The 22,882-nt window shown below is 41.8% G+C and overlaps 1 protein-coding gene across 3 annotated transcripts in view; it reads left to right on the plus strand.

The window, feature by feature from the left end:
* The window catches only part of PIP5K1B (phosphatidylinositol-4-phosphate 5-kinase type 1 beta), a 328,934-nt gene that overhangs the window by 302,875 nt on the left and 3,177 nt on the right, over positions 1-22,882 (plus strand). For all 3 annotated transcript variants that reach the window (XM_029202075.1, XM_029202076.1, XM_029202077.1), the window contains exon 14: positions 2,810-2,927. In XM_029202075.1, coding sequence (XP_029057908.1) covers positions 2,810-2,927 — 118 coding nt within the window. The remainder of the gene's footprint in view (positions 1-2,809; positions 2,928-22,882) is intronic.

A 22,882-nucleotide genomic window follows, 5' to 3' on the forward strand; every position in this document is an offset into this window, starting at 1 on the left:
TCCATTGTATGAATTATTTATCCATTCATCAGTTGGTGGACATTTGGATTATTTTCACATGTTGGCTATTATGAGTAATGCTGCTGTGAACATTCATGTTCAAGTTTTTGTGTAGGCATATGTTTTCATTTTCCTTACATATATACCAAGGAGTGGAGTTGTTGGGTCATATGGTTTTGAAGATACACAAAACTGTTTTCCAAAGTAGCTGCATCATTTTACGTGCCCATCAGCAATGTAAGAGGCCTCTCACTTCTTCACATCCACCCCAACACTTTATCATCTGTCTTTTTTATTATAGCCGGCCTAGTGGGTGTGAAGTGGTATCTCATTGTGGTTTTGATTTGCATCCCCCTAATGAGTAATGATGTTGAGCATCTTTCCATGGGTTTATTGGCCTTTTGTATATCTTTTTTGGAGAAATGTCTATTCAGATCCTTTGCTCACTTTTAATTGGGTTATTTGCCTTTTTGTTTTTTTACTGCAAGTGTTCTTTATATAATCTGGATATAAGTTCCTATGAGCCTCACTTTTGTCCCCCAAATTTAAGGATGCTCAGAATACTCTGCTTACTAAGATAGGAATTATTCTAATACATGTGAGAAACAGTGTAAATAACAGGAGGTTTGTGTTTTTTTTTTAATATGCTTGTTTGATTTTATCAAATTTGGCCATATGCTACTGAGGAAATCTGGTATTTTTTTCTGTAATCATATTATATCTTAGCTAAAAGAATCGATAAATGTACCTATTAAACCCCAAAGAATACTCTAATTTTTTTTCTATTTTAATTTAGTCTTAACCATGCTAATGGCTCACTCATCGTTTCCAAAAATAAAACAAATATTAGATTGAAAAATACTTGCAAAATGGATTTACTCCTAGGGAGGTGAACTCTGGATCACAAAAGGAAAAGAAAAAGAGAAGGATTACTTTTTGCTGTATTTTATACTACATGTGGTGCTATTAAAAAATTAAGTTTAAAGAGAAAAAGCACTTCTAGAATATTCTTGGTTATACCCTTAATCTTAGGATGGAAATAATTAAAAATCATAAGGAAAACCTTAGACAAAAAGAGGTAAGCTTAGATTTGAATCTCATCAAATAAATTATATGTTTACAAAATAACCCAGAAGACAGTAGAGATTTTTTTAATTGTATCAAATGTGAACCATACATAATTTCCGACCACTTTGTTTCTTGCTTTGCTGTTTAAGTAGATAAAGCATTCATCTCTCTCATAAGGCTTAACCAGGCTGAACTGTTCTCTACACACGGGATTAGCGAGTGGCATCTTAGCAGTTAAAAGGCAAAAGCCAATTAAAACCCATCACTGCATCCTTGCTCTTGATCCAGAAAATAACCTGAGCAATGTTCATTACCACACAGTGCCTCTCCAAACAGCATCCCTTGAAACCTGATGGTTTACTTAACCCAAGAAATCTGTGAAGGTTTACAATATAAAGTCATCAGCTCAATGGAAAAAGGCCACATTCACCCTGCTCTTTAAAATCAATCAAAACAGACTGTGTTTCCCACATTGTATAACCCATCTTGGGTTTTTGAAAAGCAAGAGGACCTTTTACCTGTGTCCGGAACTTAAAGAGAAAATACATCAAGCCAAGGTGAAGTGGCTTTCATCTCTGAATGTCCACATTCTCAAATATCACCAAATGGAAGACCTATGGGAGATCCCTTCTTCTCATTCCTCTTACTACTAGTCTGGATTCTTACAATTTTGCATTATATGTTATATAAATGAACCTGATTTCATAAGATCCACACAATTCTTTTGACGATTTTTTTTAATATTGAAAACCTCAGAATTTCTATTTCATGTATCTTCAGTTAATAGGTAAACATGTACACAAGTAGAATTATGTGTAGTCCCCAGACTAGGGGAGGGCAATAGTCCTCAGTAGTCACCTGTCCAGCTGGGAAGCTCAGACAAGAAGCCCAGAGGATGACTTAGATGGAGCGTTTTCAACGGGGTGAGCTCAGAGCTCAGCCCGAAGGGGTGGCAGCCCTGGTGATGGGGAGTGAGCGAGGAGGCCAGTCTTCTGCACTCGGGCTCTCAGCCCCAGTGCCCGCTGCCAGGTTTGTCCCACGTGGCCGACAGCCAGCCCCCTAGCCCACCTCTTCTAATATCAACGTCACACTCTTCCACCATTGCTTGTAGATATTTTGTTCCTGCAAAACCATCACGTGCAAATTTCCACAGGTTAAAAACATAACTAATTTTTATTTCAGTGGGGGAAAGATTGTACATTCCTTCAATCCTTCCTTCCTTCAATCCTACAAGCCCAGGAGGTTGGGCTTTCACCAGCCCCCCATGCTCCTTTGAGAACCATGGATGTAATTGAACCTTTCATGCCAAAAAGAAAAAGAAAAAAAACAATAGAAATCATCACTGCTAATGAGGCACAAGGTTATCTTCTATAAACTAGCAAAGCATCAGTACTGTTGAGAGAAGAATTTAAACAGTGAGAGCTAACTGTTCAGTGTCAGAGATGACTGGTGGGCCTCTAAATTCCCAGCAGTCCGCCCTCACAAAGCGTGGAGCCCACAGATCACCTCTCAGAAGTGTGAAGTGTCTCACGCGCTGAAGTAGACAGAGAAAAGGCACTGTCAGTAAAGCCAAATCCTTGAAACTCAAGTGAGCATCTCTTTAGGTATAACCATATTTCCTTCAAATGCCCTAAATTTGTTTTCTTGCCCCAAAGTTTTCCCACCTCAGCCACCACTTTGGAGAAGTCCTTTGATTTTTTTCTGAAGGTCACATGCTCATCATTCTTCTTTATTTTTCCAGTAAAGGGTTACCTTCCAGTTCAACCTTTACCTTGGAAGAGGGGACCATCTACTTGGCTTCTGAGACAAATGCTCTGGAAATGCAGGATGATAATGCCTCCGTGCTTGATGTCTATTTAGTAAGTAATTTCTGGTTTCTTCCCCTTCCCCTCCTGGTTTACGAATGGGCCTGGGCCATGGCTCACACAAGAACAAGTTCTGTAAGATCAGACATGCTTGGGTTTTAAAAGAAATAATAGCACCCTGTCACTTCTACAAATGGTGTGTCTTTTCACAAGCCATGTCGTCCCACAGTTCCTGTAGAACAGCACACAAAAGAGTATCTAGCATAAAATCCTAAATCACTGTATGTGATGAGAACAAATCCCCTACTGTTGAAGCCAAGTGGGGTGCCTCAGTGTCACTGCCCACAGAGTTGTGTCTTCTTTTATTTATTTATTTATTTATTTATTTATTTATTTAGGGCTGTGTTGGGTCTTCATTTCTGTGTGAGGGCTTTCTCTAGTTGTGGCAAGTGGGGGCCACTCTTCATCGCAGTGCGCGGGCCTCTCACTATCGTGGCCTCTCTTGTTGCGGAGCACAGGCTCAGTAGTTGTGGCTCACGGGCTTAGTTGCTCCGTGGCATGTGGGATCCTCCCAGACCAGGGCTCGAACCTGTGTCCCCTGCATTAGCAGGCAGACTCTCAACCACTGCGCCGCCAGGGAAGCCCGAGTTAGGTCTTCTTTGACTCAACTGTATCCACTTGTGTGTGAATCTTCTTCGCCTTGGGCTTACTCCCTTGATAAATTGGTAGCCTAAGAGGCACAGAACCAGGTTATGAGAAGAACCTGAATTCAGTGCCAAATGATCTTGACTCACTCCCTCCCTCAGTTGTCACCAGCTGTGTGATCTGGGCAGAAACTTCTCATTACCGAATTAAGTCATATGGACTGTGCCCAGGCCCTAGCTTGGCTAAGGCCCTCTGCCTCAGCTGGGAAACGTTCTTTTTCCATTCGGGTTCGTGTAGCCAAATAATGAAGCTGAGATCAATGCGGCACAAGCTTGATTCAATGGCCAAAAAACGGAGAAGCGAGAACTTAGTTCACAGATCAACTTCTCACCCACGTGGTGAAAAGGATTGTATTTTAAAGAGTAAAGACAAAGGGAGGAGGAGTGAGGCTAATGATGGAGAGGCATGTGCATTAGTCCACCTGGGAAGGGGCAGGGCTTTTCGAGGGAGTGGGGTGCCACTCTCTTTTTATCCTTTTTTGGTCCTTAATCTCCGGTCGTGGCCACCAGTAGGTGTATCATTTAATTCGCTAATGTAGTAAAATCAGTGTATAGTGAGACTCAGGGTCTGTCGGAGGTCAGATTTGTCGCCATCTTCGTCCCTGCTGGTTCCATCTGATGTTTTTGTCTGTCTCTCCCTATAACTTCCTTTCTTATCTCCAGACCCTGTGACTTAAAGATTTATGTTAACTCCTGCTAAAGGTGGGGGGTTGGCGGGTTTTGAGCAAGGACCTGGCGCAGCTCTGGCAACACTCCACGTGTCCTTATCGGCCAAAGGAGGGAACTAACACCTGCCCTCCCTACCTCACAAGGCTGCTTGGAGGATTGTGAGTGATCACGTATGGGAACACCCTTTAATGCGCCTCAAGCTGTCTGTGGAGGCTTAACTGAATTGTTAGCTGAGGCCCAGAAAGATACCCCGATGGTCTGGACTGCAAAAGAGGAGACTGAGTATTTTCCTTACAAAGTACATCTCGCGCTCATTCTGCACGCCCCTTCCACCCACACAAAGTCTCGTGAAACGGGCAAGTGCCGATTCCGAGTTTGCTACTTTTGAAAGCCTTGCCACTCTCCATCACTCTCCATGTGCAGGCTCGACCTTGGGCATCACACCACTCGGTGTGTGTCTACAGCAGCACATCTCCACGCCCCCATCCTCTGCTTCCCCGTATCCCCTAGCCTTGCACTGTATCTCCTCAAGTGTGCTCTGCAGGACATCAGCCCCAAATTGCTACTCCTCAGCCCAAAGCCTTGCAGCGTCTTCCCACCTCTCCCAGCGCACCATCCAAAGTCCTTAAGGCCCTATGCCTGTCTGGTCTCCCCCGCCTCTCTAACCTCCTGCCTTACTCTGTGCTTGCAAACGCTGTTCTGGTCACACTGGCCTCCTGGGCATTCCTCCCACAGACCAAGCACATTTCTGCCTCAGGACCTTACTGTTTCCATCTGGACACTTTTTCTCAGCTGTCCCGTGCTTGCTTCCTCCCTCCCTTCGGGTCTCAGCCCAAACATCTCTTTCTCAGATGAGCTTTCCTTGACCCCCTGTATAAAACAGCAACCTCCTCCCCACCAACCATTGTGAGAGGATTTTTTTGTTTTTACACCGTAAATATCCCAGTTGTGGTACGCGGTCTTTTTGCACTGAACAATACTCCTCCCCACACTGCCTTCACTTTTTTAAAAAAGTAGGTTATGGGCTTCCCTGGTGGCGCAGTGGTTGAGAGTCCGCCTGCCGATGCAGGGGACACGGGTTCGTGCCCCGGTACGGGAAGATCCCACGTGCCGCGGAGCGGCTGGGCCCGTGAGCCATGGCCGCTGAGCCTGCGCGTCCGGAGCCTGTGCTCCGCAACGGGAGAGGCCACAGTGGTGAGAGGCGCGCGTACCGCAAAAAAAAAAAAAAAAGTAGGTTATACTGCAAAATCCTTGCAGAAGAGTTGGCTCCCCTCCACAACCAAGAAGATAGGGAATTAACTAGGAAAAAATATACGGTATTTTTAAAATTTTCATCTGGAAGTAGAAATCAGGAAAGCTGAAAGACCAGGTGAAGTCTCATCTTCCTGAGCTGAGGGTTCATGCACTTGCGCGTATCTTTACAAAAAACCAGATTTGCACCAGCCGGGGGCCTGTGATACTCCTGAGTGGAATGTAAAATCACAAGGTAGTTAAATGGCATTGCTGGCGCCAGTTCCTTATCTGTTATCCCTTATTCCTTTGGTAGAAAAGTTATCTTATTCATTGTTTTGATTGTTCCTCCTTGGTACTATCAGTTTTATTTCTAAGAATGTTGGTTTTATTAGTGTCTAACTTTATTGGGTTTTTTAAATGTCTTTATTTGAAATTGAAAAGCAAAGCTTTCCTTCAGAAAAGGATGATGCTTCCTAAGAAGCCATAGGGAAAAGCCACAGCATTTAATTGTTGCTTGTATTGAGAGCATTTGAGGACCAATTAGAAATATCATGGGCCTTTAGAACTGAAAGAGATAGCGGTGGTGGTTAGCTGGCTTGTGTGATCAGCTGACCAGTCTTCCTAGCACAGTGTTTGTTGTGATTCAGAAGCATTGGAGGACAGGAAAGGAGAGGGAAGTCGGGCTGTAGGAGGGTAACAAGACAGTAGAAACTTTTCTCACCAAGCTTGGAGAAAAACTGATCTAGTTTCATCTTATTTTATAGCTAATAACAATAAGCTGTGAAATATTTTGGGCATTTTCTTTATTTTACTGGCCTATAGTTGATTTACAATATTGTGTTAATTTCTGCTGTACAGCACAGGGATTCGGTTATACATATATACATTCTTTTTTATATTCTTTACCATTATGGTTTATCATAGGATATTGAATGTAGCTCTCTGTGCTATACAGTAGGACCTTGTTGGTTATACATTCTCTATATAATAGTTTGCATCTGCTAATCCCAAGCTCCCAACCCATGCCTACCCCACCCCCCTTCCCCCTTGGCAACCACAAGTCTGTTTTCTATGTCTGAGTCTGTTTCTGTTTGGTAGACTTTGTGCTTTTATTTATTTTTTTTAATTGAAGTATAGTTGACTTACAATATATTATTTTAGCTTCAGGTAATTTGATACTTTTATACTCCATATATATTGATAGTTATAAATATTGGCTGTATTCTCTGTGTTGTACATTACATACATCCTTGTATGTAACTTGTTTATTTTATACTTAGTAGTGTGTAACTCTAAATTCCCTTCACCTATCTTGCCCTTCTTGCCACCCCTCTCCCCTCTGGAACCAACAATTTGTTCTCTGTATTTATGAGTCTGTTTTTGTTTTGTTTTATTCATTCCTTTATTTTTTTAGATTCCACATACAAGTGAAAACATATAGTATTTGTCTTTCTCTGATTTATGTCACTAAGCATAATACCCTCCAGGTCAGTCCATGTTGTTGAAAATTACAAAATTCTCATTCTTTTTTATGGCTGAGTAATATTCCATTGTGTGTGTGTGTGTGTGTGTGTGTGTGTGTGTGTGTGTGTGTGTGTGAGACATCTTCTTTATCCATTCATCTATTGATGGGCATTTAGGTTGCTTCCATAACTTGGCTATTGAAAATGATGCTGTAATGAACATAGGGGTGTGTATATCTTTTTGAATTAGTGTTTTCATTTTTTTCTGGATATATACCTAGGAGTGGAATTGCTGAATCATATGGTAATTCTATTTTTGGGGAATCTTCATACTGTTTGTTTTCCATAGTGGCTGTACCAATTTACATTTCCACCAACAGTGTACTAGGGTTCCCTTTTCTCTACATCCTCGTAACACTCATTATTTGTTGTCTTTTTGATAATAGCCATTCTGACAGATGTGAAGTGATATCTCACTGTGGTTTTGATTTGCATTTTAGTGATGTTGAGCATCTTTTCATGTGCCTGTTGGCCATCTGTATGTCTTCTTTGGAAAAATGTTTGTTCAGGTCCTCTGCCTGTTTTTTAATCAGGTTGTTTATATATATAAAACATTGAGTTATATGAGTTCTTTATACATTTTGGATATTGACCCATTATCAGACACATCATTTGCAAATATCTTCTCCCATTCAGTAGGTTGCCTTTTTGTAGCATAGGATTTTGAACAATAATTAGAATGGCCAATATGAGTGCTTACCATATGCAGGCACTATCCCAGTGCTCTTCTTACGCTAGCTCTTTCATGAAGGTGTGTGTTATATTTGTCTCCATTCATGCAGATAAGGAACCTGAGGCTTAACTGATCAGCTCTCAGAGCTAGTAAATGGCAGAGCCAAAATTCAAATCCAGCTCCTACCTATGCCCCCTATCACTGTAGTGTTAACCATGAAGCACCGTATCACTGTAGTTGTTACTGACTGATTGATGTGTCCATCTCATTGGAATCATGCTCCTCATGAAGGTGAGAGATGGATCCAAAAAGGAAGTGAGGGCTTCCCTGGTGGCGCAGTGGTTGAGAGTCCGCCTGCCAACGCAGGGGACGTGGGTTCGTGCCCCGGTCTGGGAAGATCCCACATGCCGCGAAGCGGCTGGGCCCGTGAGCCATGGCCGCTGAGCCTGCACGTCTGGAGCCTGTGCTCTGCAACGGGAGAGGCCACAACAGTGAGAAGCCCACGTACTGCAAAAAAAAAAAAAAAAAAAAAAAAAAAAGGAGAGTAGTTTTTATAAAATTCCACTTTCATCTTGGTTTCCTTTCTATTTTTTCAAGTTTTAGTGCCACAGTTCTTAAACTTTTTAATCTCTGAATCCCCTTACATTCTAAAAATTGAGGATCCCAAATAGCTTTTGTGTGTGGGGGTTATGTCTATCAATATTTTATATTTTTAAAATGCGAAAATTTTAAAATATTTAAAATAGTAACTATTAAAATGTTAAATAAATTTTTATGAAAATAACTTTTCCAGGACAAAAATAAGCTTAGTGAGAAGAGGGGCATTATTTTTCTTTTTTGCAGTCCCTATTGTCTGAAGAAGCTGGATTCTCATATCAGCTTCTACCTACATTGGTCTGGCATGATCTGGCACACGACTGTATTCAACTGGGCACCCATGAGAGGGAATGAGAATGAAAGGGTAAATCACATCTTAGTATTAATAGGAAAATAGTTTGACCTCATGGACCCCCCGAAATGGTCCCCCACACCATTGTTCTAGTACTTTAACTTAGTCCTTTCAACTCTTGCAGAATCAAATAAGACAAGAATTAATTAGAAATAGGCACCAGGATACTATGCTTATCTCTGCCTCTCATTAATCACTGACCTTGAATTAATCAACCTTTTTGGTCCTCAGTTTTCTCATCTATGAAATGGATCATTAAGTCACCTCTTAAGACCCCTTCTAGGTCTGACTGGCCATGACTTATTCTAAATTACAAGGAGTTGTAGAAATAAGGTTTTTCCCAGAAGAGCTATAGCTGTTTCTTCAAATTTCACTGTTTCATCACATATTCTAACATCATCCGTCACAGTATTTGATTTTTGTGGCAATGCATCTAGAAAGTTCTGCACCATTAACTTGTAATTCCAGGGTGTGTTTTCATGCTGGAGATTTTTATTTAGCATGCTCTTCCAATCTTAAAGGATACAGCTCATTGCCTTCCCTTCAATATTTTCATTTGCCTCCACACTGTGAAAGAGTGGATGGCAAAGAAAAGCATCAGAAGGGAAAACCAATCTTGCCTACACCTTTGTCTCTCCTTCCTCTTGACCTGATTAGAATCCTCTTAATCGTAGCCATCCTTACTGCAAGGGCAGTTGAAGGCTTCTGTGGTGACATTATATTGGGTGTTATAACCAAAACATAGATTTCTCTTGTAATGTTTCTTCTCCTTTAAGAATTGGTAGTTGTAACTAATCCCCTAGTGCTACTGTTTGCATACGAATGGACAATACTGTTTATATCACTGTAAAATATGATTTAAAATCAAGTGATTTATGCACACCAGATAACATGTGAAATTTCCTTATTAAAGATCCACCCACGTTATGTGCATTATGTGCGTGTAAATTAGGCCAGCTATCCTGCTTTTTCTGATAATTTGACATGAAATTAAAAGGATAGCTTACCTTAAAAGGCTGCTAATTGTTCCAGCACCCTTATTGAAGCATTTGGTTCAGGTTCCATGTTCCTAGTTATTGCTTGGAAAAGGCCATTCACCTTCACGCTGTAGTTCCAGGCTATCTGATTCATTTTCAAATATTCAGATCATCGTGTTTTTGAAGACGATTTTATCCAATGACCAAAGCGGTGTTTCCATTGAGTTTTGAGTTGATGACACAGATTAGGGTATTTAAAAGAATACAACAGAGATAAGCAGGCTCTTGCTTTTAAATGGGCAGTCATGCCATCTTCATAATAGGGCTAGATTCCACTTTTTGCATAGCCTGATACTCTAAGGCACTGATCACGACAGCTTATTATTTCAGTTCCTCAGGCGACTCCTTTACCTGATGTAGAATGCAATTTGGTGTTAACGGAAAGAGGAACAAGCGACAAAGGCAGTGCAGCTGAAAAATGTCATGGGTGAGCGTGTCCTTTTTTTATGACTAGCTGAGAATGAATGGGTAAGTGGGAGATAATGGAGTTGCTTTTTTAAATAACATAGAAGTTTGAAAGAGGGCTGCCACAAAACGACAATTTTCTCACTTGTGTTATTTAGGTCTTGAGGTTATGCCCTTTTCTTTTTACACTTTTCCATATTAACAGCCTCTCAATAATATGTCCTTTCATCCCGATATGTGTTTCTTGCAAGGTGGCTGAAGTACAGAAATAGCTGTGGGCAAAGAAACAGTTAAGCCATTTTTTTTAGCCGTGCCGGTATTGGAGATCAGTGTGCTCTGATGTGCAGTTGTTGGACAGCTTCGTTATTTAATGTGTCTTTACGGTGCTTAATAATACTCTTTCATCGTGGGATGGAGGGTGGCAGAGAAGTGAAAATGATTGTGAATTAACAGCTTACCAGACTATTATGTATGAAAAAAAGCCCGAAAAAGAGAAGAAAAACACTTTAAATTAGGTCACGGGGGCCCTAGGAAATTCAGTGGAACTTTTTGGCAAGAGAAACTGCCTTTCTGGACCTGACTCTGCTGGCGTTGACATTAATGACTTGTATGTGAAGAATCAGGTCTCTTGACTCCCTCCTTGCGTGAGCCAGCATTGGCTGCTGCAAAAGATGTGTATTTGAAACAGTGGCAATTCTGTCGCTTCTCAGCAGAGAGCTACAGTCCCCGCCAAACAAAGATGCTGCTCGAGTTTTTGGCAGATTTTAGTGAGACCAAAACAGGAAGAGAAGAAGCAAAGGCTGCCTTGGGCTTGTAAGGCATTTCACCAGAATGCCATTTTCTTTCACCATATGACCACATCGTTGAGAAATGAAGAGATTTCAGAAAGAACAAAATAGGACCCTTTTTTTATCTCTAGGAAGGCTTGACCCTCTTAAGTCACTGACCAAATAATATTTCTAAGACATGTGGAAAAGCTGAAAAAATGGATCCAACTGCCTGCACCCCGTGGCACCTAGAGGGATTCCTGTCCTGCAACAAGAGCGACGCCAGCTTCAAATTAATGAGGCAACCCGCTGGGCCGGATTAGGAGGTCACTGTCGGATTTTTTCTTTTTTTTTTTTAACAAACAGTATTAAACTGCTGTTTAAGGATTAGCTTAGGGAATTGGAGTTATAAACGCATACTGGCTTTTCAGTTGTATTAGGCCCACAGTTAACAATTAAATGACAGCATACAGGGCTATGGTAGATTCTTTTCTGTTTTGTCCTAGCTTTACAGTGAATCCTGGCCTCACAGGCCAGGTGATTTCCACCTTTCTCAAGGCCAGTTCTGCTCTTGCGCTTGGCTGAGTCTATTCATCCAGGCCCTCCTTGGGTGGCACCATTATTCTTCTTTCTTTACCTCCTACCACCAGCCTCTCTCTCCTTCCCCCACTCCCTCCACACTTTCCCTGCTGCTTTTGTTTCTGATTTTGATTTCCATCTTCTCCATCGTCATAGGAAGCCAGTGTTTGCTAGGCTCCTGAGCCTTCAGAAAACACAAAAGCAATTCAAAAGGAACCAGATTAGGAACAAATGAGAACTTTAGGGAAAGCAAGTTTAAATCACACCTGTGGACCTTGTGAGCCGGGCTGTCCTCCTTCATGCCATTCGCCCTCCTGGGACCTGAGAAGGAATGGGAAAATTGGGTAGAAGGGAGGATGCATAAATACTGTCCACTTAGTAAAGAATAAGGCCTCCCCAAGTGTGATGGATGGTATGAGGATGACTAGGGAGTGGAGATGAGGGCCTGGCTTCCCTTTGGTTTGTCTTTGCCTGTGCTCCTAGGGCTGCCGTGACAAAGTACCCCAGGCTGGGAGGCTTAAACAACAGAAATTTGTCTCCCAGTCTGGAGGCCAGAAATCTGAGGTCAAGGTGTTGGCGGGGTCCTGGTACCTGTGAAGGCTCTAGGAGAGGATCCTTCCTTGCTTCTTCCAACCTCTGGTGGTCCACGTGGTGCTCAGCATTGTTTGACTTGCAACACTCTAATCCCCGCCCCAGTTCACACTGCCTCCCTGTGACTCTGTGCCTCTGTGTATCCTCTCGTCTTGTGAGAACACCAGTCAGTGGATTTAGGGCCCACCGTAATCCAGGATGAACTCATCTTAACTAATTACATCTGCAAAGACCATATTTCTGAATAAGATCACATTGCAAAGGTTCCAGGTGTACGTGAATTTTCAGGGGACACTATTCAACTACACCGCCTTACCGAGGACATGTGACTTACCGAGGACATGTGAAAGGGCACACACGCTCTTTACCACGCTTGGCCCCGTTTTTTCATTCACTTCCGGTCTCCCTGGCTTAGTCACTGTGAGGTTGGGTAGATGTTTCCAAATTACTGTGGACTCCTCGCAAAAAGGTGTCAGGTAAACGAATGTATTAACTGATATAGTCACCTGTTGGGGACATATTGTGTATTAGAAATAAAATCCCTGAGGGTGGACCAGGGCAATGGTATTTTTAAAAGCTCCCCACACATACAGGGCTGAGACCCAGTCAGCGTGTTGACAGGGTCCTTCAGCTCTGAGCATCCTATAATTCTTCTGTGCTAGATGAAAGGGAAATCTGTATCACTTCCCTAAGGGCCCTCCTAAGATGGCTGGCCAGTTAGCTTTGCTTTACATCGGAGGAAAAATGAACTTGATTCTAAGGTGAACCTTAATCACATTCAAGTTTATGAACTGGGCTTGGGACTGCGTTCCTGCAGCAGACCCTACTGCCACCTAGTGGTAGGAAGGCGCCTCTGACCAACCAGGATAAGGAGCTTTTGAGGTCCTTGAATTGAACGCTGCTATTAAGTGCGAGTGCGAGGCTCAGAGGGCTGTCTCCACTCCGTGTACTTTACGGTGGCCTCCCACTGCTGTGCACGCACGTTTGGCAGGGGCACATCCTTCAAACGGCAGAGGCAGCTCCCTCAACCTTGCAAGCTGAACTAGAGGCTGCAATTGCAATCAGGCACAGAAATGAAGGTGCTAATCTTCCCTAGGATCCCGTCGTGCCCTTCTCATCCATTAAGGCCAGTTCCACTTGAGCCTCTTTGAAAAGGCCCTATGGCAGTTTGGGGATTCAACCCAGAAAATGCTTCTTTCTGCTGCTCAGGCAGCAACTTTAATGAAGTATCAAAAAATATGGAGTGAAAAAAACCTTTTCTTCACTTTCAATCTTTGACAGGTTGTCCCCTTACAGCCACTCCACCCCCCAGGTAACTGTAGCTTTGGTGGTAGCCCCCAGTGGAGGATAGGATTAAGTACAAAAAAATTCAAATATGGATCCTTATTTTTTTAAAAAAACTTTCTAAATCCCAGTAATGGCTACTGTATTTGTTTCCTAGGCCTGCCATTACAAAATATCACAAACTGGGTGGCATAAACAACAGAAGTGTATTGTCTCACAGTTCTGGAAGCTAGAAGTCCGAGATCAAGGTGTTGGCAGGGTTGATTCCTTCTGAGGGCTGTAAGGGAAGCTTCCCTCCTTGGCTTGTTGATGGCCATCTTCTCCCTGTGTCTTCCTTCTGTGTGTGGCTTGTCTCTGTGTCCATATTTCCCCTTTTTATAGGCACACCAGTCCTATTGAATCAGAGCCTACCCTAAGGACCTTATTTTAACTTCCTTACTTCTGTAAAGACTGTATCTCCAAATAAGATCACATTCTGAAGTACTAGGGATTAGAGCTTCAACATATGAATGCAGGGTGTCAGGGGAAGGCGGGTGGGCGGGGGAGGCACAATTCAATCCATGCTGGCTACTGTGTGTTTTTGTAAAGAAAAATGGTACCAAGAAAAGTGCTGAGAGGGGCGTCTTGGTAGGGGTGCAGCTTCTGGTTCCTACACTCTAGCCTGTGGCTGGGGGCCTCTGGCATCTCACCCTTTCCTTCTACACAGGGAGAGAGAAGCCAGTGGCCTCATCCCAAGGCAGTGCTCCTTTTTGAATGAAACCAGTACCATATTCCTCTCCCTACACTACCCAGAGTGAATTTGGTTGCAGCCCCAGGGCTGCATGATATATTAGATAACAAGGTGACCATTTGGATTTACAATTAGTAGAAGTCACTCTCATGCAGGGAAGTCCACTGTAGAATTGTCAGCCCACATAAATCACTGATTTCCTCCAGCTTTTCTTAGGTCTTTAGAAAACAAATTAATCAGGCAGGGAACTGAATTAAAAGACTGCTGCTGCGCTAACAGTTTTGAACTGAGAGGCCGTAATCCTAAATACATCCCACGAGGCATCTGAAATCAGTGCCAGCTTTTTCTTGGGTCTGTTCTCCTCTTATCAGTAATCTATCTGCTGGTTGGTGTGGAACGCTTTGATAGGGCATTTGAAGGTTGGCAGGAGGCCTGGTACTCCATGTGCTGCCAACACCTCAGAATTCAACAAACATTCTACCAGATAGGCACAACATGGTAGTTTTCATCCAAATTGTACATACTCTTCAAGGTTGTTCCAAGTCCCACCTTCTGCCTCAAGGCTTCTCAATTAAGGCCCTGTAGCCTCTGGTTCTTGGGAAAGAATAATTTCACCACTGATTCTGAATCTAAATATTTTTTTAAGTGCAAAGGTAGGAAATTTAGACCTAAGCTTCCTTCCAGCTGTAAAACCCCATAGCAGTGTGATTGGACTCCATATATACAGACTGTGTCCTGATTTCTGGAGCACTAGTGTTATGTATTTGTTCACCTCCTTTAAAAAAATGGTGCGCTTTTGGACACCAGCAACGGTTGTTCAAAGAGAAATCCCCTATTCCAATCTATTTCCAAGTGACTGTGCCTTGTGAAGTACCCCCAATATGAGGTAGATATGAATGCGATAAAAAGTAAATATAGAGCCTTATGTTAAAAAAAAAAAAAAAAAAAAAAAAGATTTCCAGAGAACATGGTGGCTGCTTGGTGTTTGAAGCATCTCTGGTGAGCCCAGAGATGCAGGGGACTCCAGACCCAAGGGGATGATTAGGGTGGGGCGTTGTGAAGCCTTTACATGTGTTTGTGGTGATGCTGTGAGTTCAGACTAAAATGAGGGGAGTGAGGCAGGATGAGCTGGTGTGCTCTCATGGCAACAGATAGAACACTGGCCAAAAGAACAATACGAACTAGAAAGGAAAACAGTGGGGCTGGGGAAAACGGCCTCAGTATAGGAAAAGGAAATAAGGGACTTGCCACCTACAATAGCCTGGAGAGAAATCAATATTTTCCTCAAGGGTATTTTGGCAAAGAATTTCAACTTGAATTGAAAATGAGGCTGCCCTTGGACACCAGACAGGAAAAGATCCTGCTTCTGTGGGACCCTGGAGCAGAACTCTGAGGCAGTTGTAGTTTAAAAAGAACATTGCCCCCGAGGGTCAGGAGCTCATGGAACAAGGATACCCCAGGGACTATTTAGCGTGGTCATCTTAGCCAGTCTGACTGTCCTGAAGTTCTGCTTTGTTTCAGCTCTGCCCTTAAATCCCCTCACAGCACATTCCAGATCTTATGAAATTCTATTGGCTAAATATGTCTTTTAAACAGTAGGTTGAGGGTATATAGGAAAAAAGGGAGGGTTGGAAATGAGCCTAGAAATGAGACCTTGGAAGAGAAACTTCTCGTCTTTGATGCCCTCTGCACCCGGCTCTAAAAACTCAGACCCTCCAACTTAGCCCATCTTGAAGTGATCTATACTTTGGGGGTCCCCTGGGGCAATCTGGCTCCCAAAAAGTGCAGTCCACCCTCCCAAAGGGCTTTGTGGTTAGCAAACAAACTGCTTTTGCTTTGCTATGTTCCCTTATTTCTCTGTGTCTGTGTTTTAAATAATTTTATTGAAAAGGCTTTGAAGTCTTTGACCACATGTGTGCATTACGGTGTAGTTTCAATCACAGAATTAAGTACTTGAGTTTAAGTGGAAATAAAAATACAAGCCTCTCACACACCCACACACTTACTCACATATGTGGATAAACAATGCTAAGGATTAAGGCCACAGAAATACCTAAAACCTCTACTCCTTTCATGCCAACTGTTATCACACCTTTACCTTCAGGTCCCAGAATTTAAAATATATCATGCATTCTCAAAGCATCACATGCTTAGGAAGAGACACTGGCATCTGTGTGGATGTATTATCGCGTGCAGTCAGACTGGCTAAGATGACCACACTAAAGAGTCCCTGGGGTATCCTTGTTCCATGAGCTCCTGACACTCAGGGGCAATGTTCTTTTAAAACACAGAAGTTATTAGGCATTGAGGGAACTTAACATAATATGGAAAACCCACAGCCAACATCGTTCTCCATGGTGAAAAACTGAAACCATTTCCTCTAAGATCACAAACAAGACAAGGTTGTCCCCTCTCACCACTATTATTTCAACATAGTTTTGGAAGTTTTAGCCACAGCAATCAGAGAAGAAATAAAAGGAATCTAAGTCGGAAAAGAAGTAAGTAAAGCTGTCACTGTTTGCAGATTACATGATACTATACACAGAGAATCCTAAAGATACTACCAGAAAACTACTAGAGCTAATCAATGAGTTTGGTAAAGTAGCAGGATACACAATTAATACACAGAAATCTCTTGCATTCCTATACACTAATGATGAAAAATCTGAAAGAGAAATTAAGGAAACACGCCCACTTAGCATTGCAACAAAAAGAATAAAATACCTAGGAATAAACCTACCTAGGGAGACAAAAGACCTGTATGCAGAAAACTATGACACTGATGAAAGAAATTAAAGATGATACAAACAGATGGAGGGATATACCATGGTCTTGGATTGGAAGAATCAACGCTGTGAAAATGACTGTACTACCCAAAGCAATCTACAGATTCAATGCAGTCCCTATCAAACTACCACTGGCATTTTTCACAGAACTAGAACAACAAATTTCACAATTTGTATGGAAACACAAAAGACCCCGAATAGCCAAAGCAATCTTGAGCAAGAAAAATGGAGCTGGAGGAATCAGGCTCCCAGACTTCAGACCCTACTACAAAGCTGCAGTAATCAAGACAGTATGGTACTGGCACAAAAACAGAACTATACATCAATGGAACAGGATAGAAAGCCCAGAGGTAAATCCACGCACCTATGGTCACCTTATTTTTGATAAAGGAGGCAAGAATATACAATGGAGAAAAGACAGCCTTTTCAATAGGTGCTGGGAAAACTGGGCACCTACATGTAAAGAATGAAATTAGAACACTCCCTAACACCATACACAAAAATAAACTCAGAATGGATTAAAGACCTACGTGTAAGGCCAGACACTATAAAACTCTTAGAGGAAAACATAGGCAGAACACTCTATGACATAAATCACAGCAAGATCCTTTTAGACCCACCTCCTAGAGAAATGGAAATAAAAACAAAAACAAATGGGACCTAATGAAACTGAAAAGCTCTTGCACAGCAAAGGAAACCATAAACAAGACGAAAAGACAACCCTCAGAATGGGAGAAAAAATTTGCCAATGAAGCAACTGACAAAGAATTAATCTCCAAAATTTACATGCAGCTCATGCAGCTCCATATCAAAATAACAACTGAATCCAAAGATGGGCAGAAGACCTAAATAGACATCTCTCCGAAGAAGATATACAGATTGCCAACAAACACATGAAAAGATGCTCAACATCACTAATCATTAGAGAAATGCAAATCAAAACTACAATGAGGTATCACCTCACACCGGTCAGAATGGCTATCATCAAAAATTCTGCAAACAGTAAATGCTGGAGAGGGTGTGGAGAAAAGGGAACCCTCTTGCACTATTGGTGGGAATGTAAATTGATACAGCCACTATGGAGAACAGTATGCAGGTTCCTTAAAAAACTAAAAATAGAATTACCATACGACCCAGCAATCCCACTACTGGGCATATTCCCTGAGAAAACCATAATTCAAAAAGAGTCATGTACCAAAATGTTCATTGCAGCTCTATTTACAATAGCCAGGACATGGAAGCCACCTAAGTGTCCATCAACAGATGAATGGATAAAGAAGATGTGGCACATATATAGAATGGAATATTACTCAGCCATAAAAAGAAATGAAATTGAGGTATTTGTAGTGAGGTGGATGGACCTAGGGTCTGTAATACAGAGTGAAGTAAGTCAGAAAGAGAAAAACAAATTCCGTATGCTAACATATATATATATATGGAATCTAAAAAAGAAATGATTCCGAAGAACCTAGGGGCAGGACAGAAATAAAGTCACAGACGTTGAAAATGGACTTGAGGACATGGGGAAGGGAAAGGGTAAGCTGGGACGAAGTGAGAGAGTGGCATGGACTTATATATACTACCAAATGTAAAATAGATAGCTAGTGGGAAGCAGCCACATAGCACAGGGAGATCAGCTCAGTGCTTTGTGACCACCTAGAGGGGTGGGATAGGGAGGGTGGGAGGGAGACGCAAGAGGGAGGAGATATAGGGATATATGTATATTTATAGCTGATTCAATTTGTTATAAAGCAGAAACTAACACACCATTGTAAAGCAGTTATACTCCAATAAAGATGTTTGAATAAATAAATAAACAAACGAACAAACACCGCAGTTCAGTTGGTGATAGAACTGAAATGTTCTGCCATCCCTTACCCGAGATATGGCTAGGTTCTCTCGCCAAAGCACCAGTTCCCATTTCTGTTTCTAAATCCATCAGGTCAGGAGAGGGTTGAGTCTCAGCACATCAGAAGAAGTTGCTGGCGTTCAGGGCACTAATACCTGAAGAACCCATCTTCATGTTGGGGAGCTGGAGGGGATTCTACATGCACCATATTTTGAAGAATAAACTCAAGCTATGAGTTTCTTCCCAGGGTAGACAGACAGCTGACACTTTGTCTCTTCACTGATGGCTAATATAGGACTTGTGGATTATAATTTGAAGAAAGGAAAATTATTGCACACTTAATACCAAATAATGGATAATAAAATTGCCTTCTGGAGCCAGCTCACTGTGGCCAAGTTTACAAGCAGGGAGATGCTGTGCTTTCAAGTTCCGCAGAAGACTTAAAGACCTGTCAGAAAAAAAAAAAGAAGACCTGTCAGGCCACCTCATTTTATTAGGATTATAAATGGACACTTTCGGGTAACCAAACATGTCATCCCAGGATTACATTACAACATGGATATAGAATTGGCAGTTCTCACCCAACTTTGACATTCTTGTACCCTGAGGGTGAGAGTGCTTAACAAAGTTTATAGAAACTTCTACAAGACCCTCAGTTTTAAAAGAACTTGATTCCAACGGGACAAGAAATAAGATAGTGGAGTAGAGGACTTGAGCTCACCTTCTCTCACAAAAACACCAAAATCGCAACTAACTGCTGAACAACAATCAACAAAAAAAGACTTGAATCTAGCAAAAAAGATATTCTACACCCAAAGACAAAGAAGAAGCTACAACGAGATGGTGGGAGGGGCACATTCACAATAAAATCAAATCCCATACTGGTGTGTGACCCACAAACTGGAAAATAATTATATCACAGAGGTTCTCTCACAGGAGTGAGAGTTCTGAGCCTCATGGCAGGCTTCCCAGACTGGAGTTCTGGCATTGGGAGGAGGAGCCCCCAGAGCATTTGGCTTTGAAGGCCAGCAGGGCTTGAGTGCAGGAGCTCCACAGGACTGGGAGAAACAGACTCCACTCTTGCAAGGCATGCAGAGGTTTCACATGAACTGGGACCCAGGGCAAAGCAGTGACTCCATAAGAGCCTGGGCCAGACCCACCTGTGGGTCTTGGAGGGTCTCCTGGGGATGTGGGGGTCGGCTGTGCTCACTGCAGGGGCAAGGACAATGGTGGTGCACGCCCCAGGGAATACTCACTGGCTTGAGTTCTCCTGGAGGTCGCCATTTTGGCACTGAGACCTGGCCCCACCCAACAGCCTGCAGGCCCCAATGCTGGAATGCCTCAGACCAGACAACAAACAGGGTGGGAACACAGCCCCACCCATCAGCAGACAGGCTGCCTAAAGTCATCCTGAGCCAACAGCCACCTGTAAACACACCCCTTGATGTGACCCTGCCCATCAGAGGGACAAGACCCAGCTTCACCCACCAGTGGGCAGGCACCAGTCCCTCCCACCAAGAAGCCTGCACAAGCTTCTGGGCCAAATTCACACACCAAGGTGTAGACACCAGATCCAAGAAGAATTACAGTCCTGCGGCCTGAGGAACAGAGACCACAAACACAGAAAGTTAGACAAAATGAGACAGCAGAGAAATATGTGCCAGACGAAGGAACAAGATAAAACCCCAGAAGAACAACTAAGTGAAGTGGAGATAGGCAATCTACCTGAAAAATAATTCAGAGTAATGATAGTAAAAAATGATTCAAGATCTCAGAAAAAGATTGGAGGCACAGACCGAGAGGATACAAGAAATGTTTAATAAAGAGCTAGAAGTTTAAAGAACAAAACAGATGAAAAATACAATAACTGAAATGAAAAATACACTAGAAGGAATCAATAGCAGAATAAATGAGGCAGAAGAATGAATAAGTGAGCTGGAAGATAGAATGGTGAAAATCACTGCTTCAGAACAGAACAAAGAAAAAAGAATGAAAAGAAATGAGGACAGTCTCAGAGGCCTCTGGGACAACATTAAATGCACCAACATTTCTCCTTCTGGGACTCCTATAATGCAAGAGAGAGAAAGAGGGCCTGAGAAAATATTTGAAGAGATAATAGCCAACAACTTCCCTAACATGGGAAAGGAAACAGCCACCCAAGTCCAGGAAGCACAGAGTCCCATATAGGATAAACCCAAGGAGGAACATGCCAAGACGCATATTAATCAAACTGACAAAAAGACAATGAGAAAGCATTAAAACCAACAAGGTAAAAGCAACAAATAATATACGAGGGAATCCCCATAAGGTTATCAGCTGGTTTTTCAGCAGAAACTCTGCAGGTCAGAAGGGAATGGCATGATGTTTTTAGAGTGACAAAAGGGAAAAACGTTCAACCAAGAATACTCAACCCACCAAGGCTCTTGTTCAGATTTGACAGAGAAATCAAAAGCTTTACAAGCAAAAGCTAAGAGAATTCAGCACCACCAAACCAGCTTTACAACAAATGCTAAAGGAACTTCTCTAGATGGAAAAGAAAAGGCCATGACTAGAAACAAGAAAATTACAAATGAAAAAGCTCACCAGTAAAGGCAATCATATGGTAAAGATAGGAAATCATCCACACACAAATATTATATAAAAATCAGCAATCATGAGAAGAGAAGGTACAAGTGTAGGATATTGGAAATGCATTTAAAAATAAGAGACCAGCAACTGAAAACAGTCTGGTGTGGGTGTGGCTGTGGCTGTGGCTGTGGGTGTGTATAGACTGCTATATCAAAACCTCATGGTAACCACAAACCGAAAATCAACAATAGATACACAAAAAAGAAAAAGGAATCCAAACACAGCACTAAAGTTAGACATCAAATTACAAGAGAGGAGAACAAAAGAGGAAGGGAAGAAAAAGACCTACAAAAACAAATCCAAAACAATTAACAAGATGGCAGTCAGAACATACATATTGATAATTACCTTAAAAGTAAATGGATTAAATGCTCCAACCAAAAGACATAGACTGGCTGAATGGATACAAAAACAAGATCCATATATATTCTGTCTACAAGAGACCCACCTCAGGTCTAGGGACACATATAGACTGCAAGTGAGGGGATGGAAAAGGGTATTCCATGCACATGGAAATCAAAAGAAACCTAGAGTAGCAATACTCATATCAGACAAAAGAGACTTTAAAATAAAGCCTATTACAAGAGACGAAGAAGGACACTACAGAATGATCAACAATCAATCCAAGAAGATATAACAATTGTAAATTGTATATGCACCCAACAAAGAAGCACCTCAATATATAAGGCAAATACTAACAGCCATAAAAGGAGAAATCAACAGTAACACAATAATAGTGGGCGACTTTAACACCCCACTTTCATCAGTGGACACATCACCCAGACAGAAGATCAATAAGGAAACACAGGCCTTAAATGACACATTAAATCAGAGGGACTTAACCGATATTTATAGAACACTCCATCCAAAAGCAGCAGAATACACATTCTTCTCAAGTGCACATGGAACGTTCTCCAGGATAAATCATATGCTGGGCCACAAAGCAAGTCTCAGTAAATTTAAGAAAATTGAAGTTGTATCAAGTATCTTTTCTGACCACAACACTATGAGATTAGAAATCAACTACAAGAAAAAAACTAAAAAACACAAACACATGGAGCTTAAACAATATGCTACTAAACAACCAATGGATCACTGAGGAAATGAAAAAATACCTAGAGACAAATGAAAATGAAAGCATGACAATCCAAAACCTAAGGGATGCAGCAAAAGCAGTTCTAAGAGGGAAGTTTATAGCAATACAATCTTAGGAAACAAGAAAAATCACAAACAACCTATTCTTACACATAAAGCAACTAGAGAAAGAGGAACAAACAAACCCAAAAGGCAGTAGAAGGAAAGATATAAAGATCAGAGCAGAAATAAATGAAACAGAGATGAAGAAAACAATAGCAAAGATCAATGAAACTAAAAGCTGGTTCCTTGAAAAGATAAACAAAGTTGATAAACCTTTAGCCAGACTCATCAAGAAAAAAAAGGGAGCAGACTCAAATCAATAAAATTAGAAATGAAAAAAGTTACAGTTGACACCACAGAAACACAAAGGATAACTGACTACTACAAGCAACCACATGCTAATAAAATAGACAACCTAGAAGAAATGGACAAATTCTTAGAAAGGTACAATCTTCCAAGACTGAA

Source organism: Monodon monoceros, unplaced genomic scaffold (assembly GCF_005190385.1).
Source record: "Monodon monoceros isolate NGI ecotype Baffin Bay Population unplaced genomic scaffold, NGI_Narwhal_1 Super_Scaffold_5, whole genome shotgun sequence".
In the NCBI taxonomy this organism is placed as follows: Eukaryota; Metazoa; Chordata; class Mammalia; order Artiodactyla; family Monodontidae; genus Monodon; species Monodon monoceros.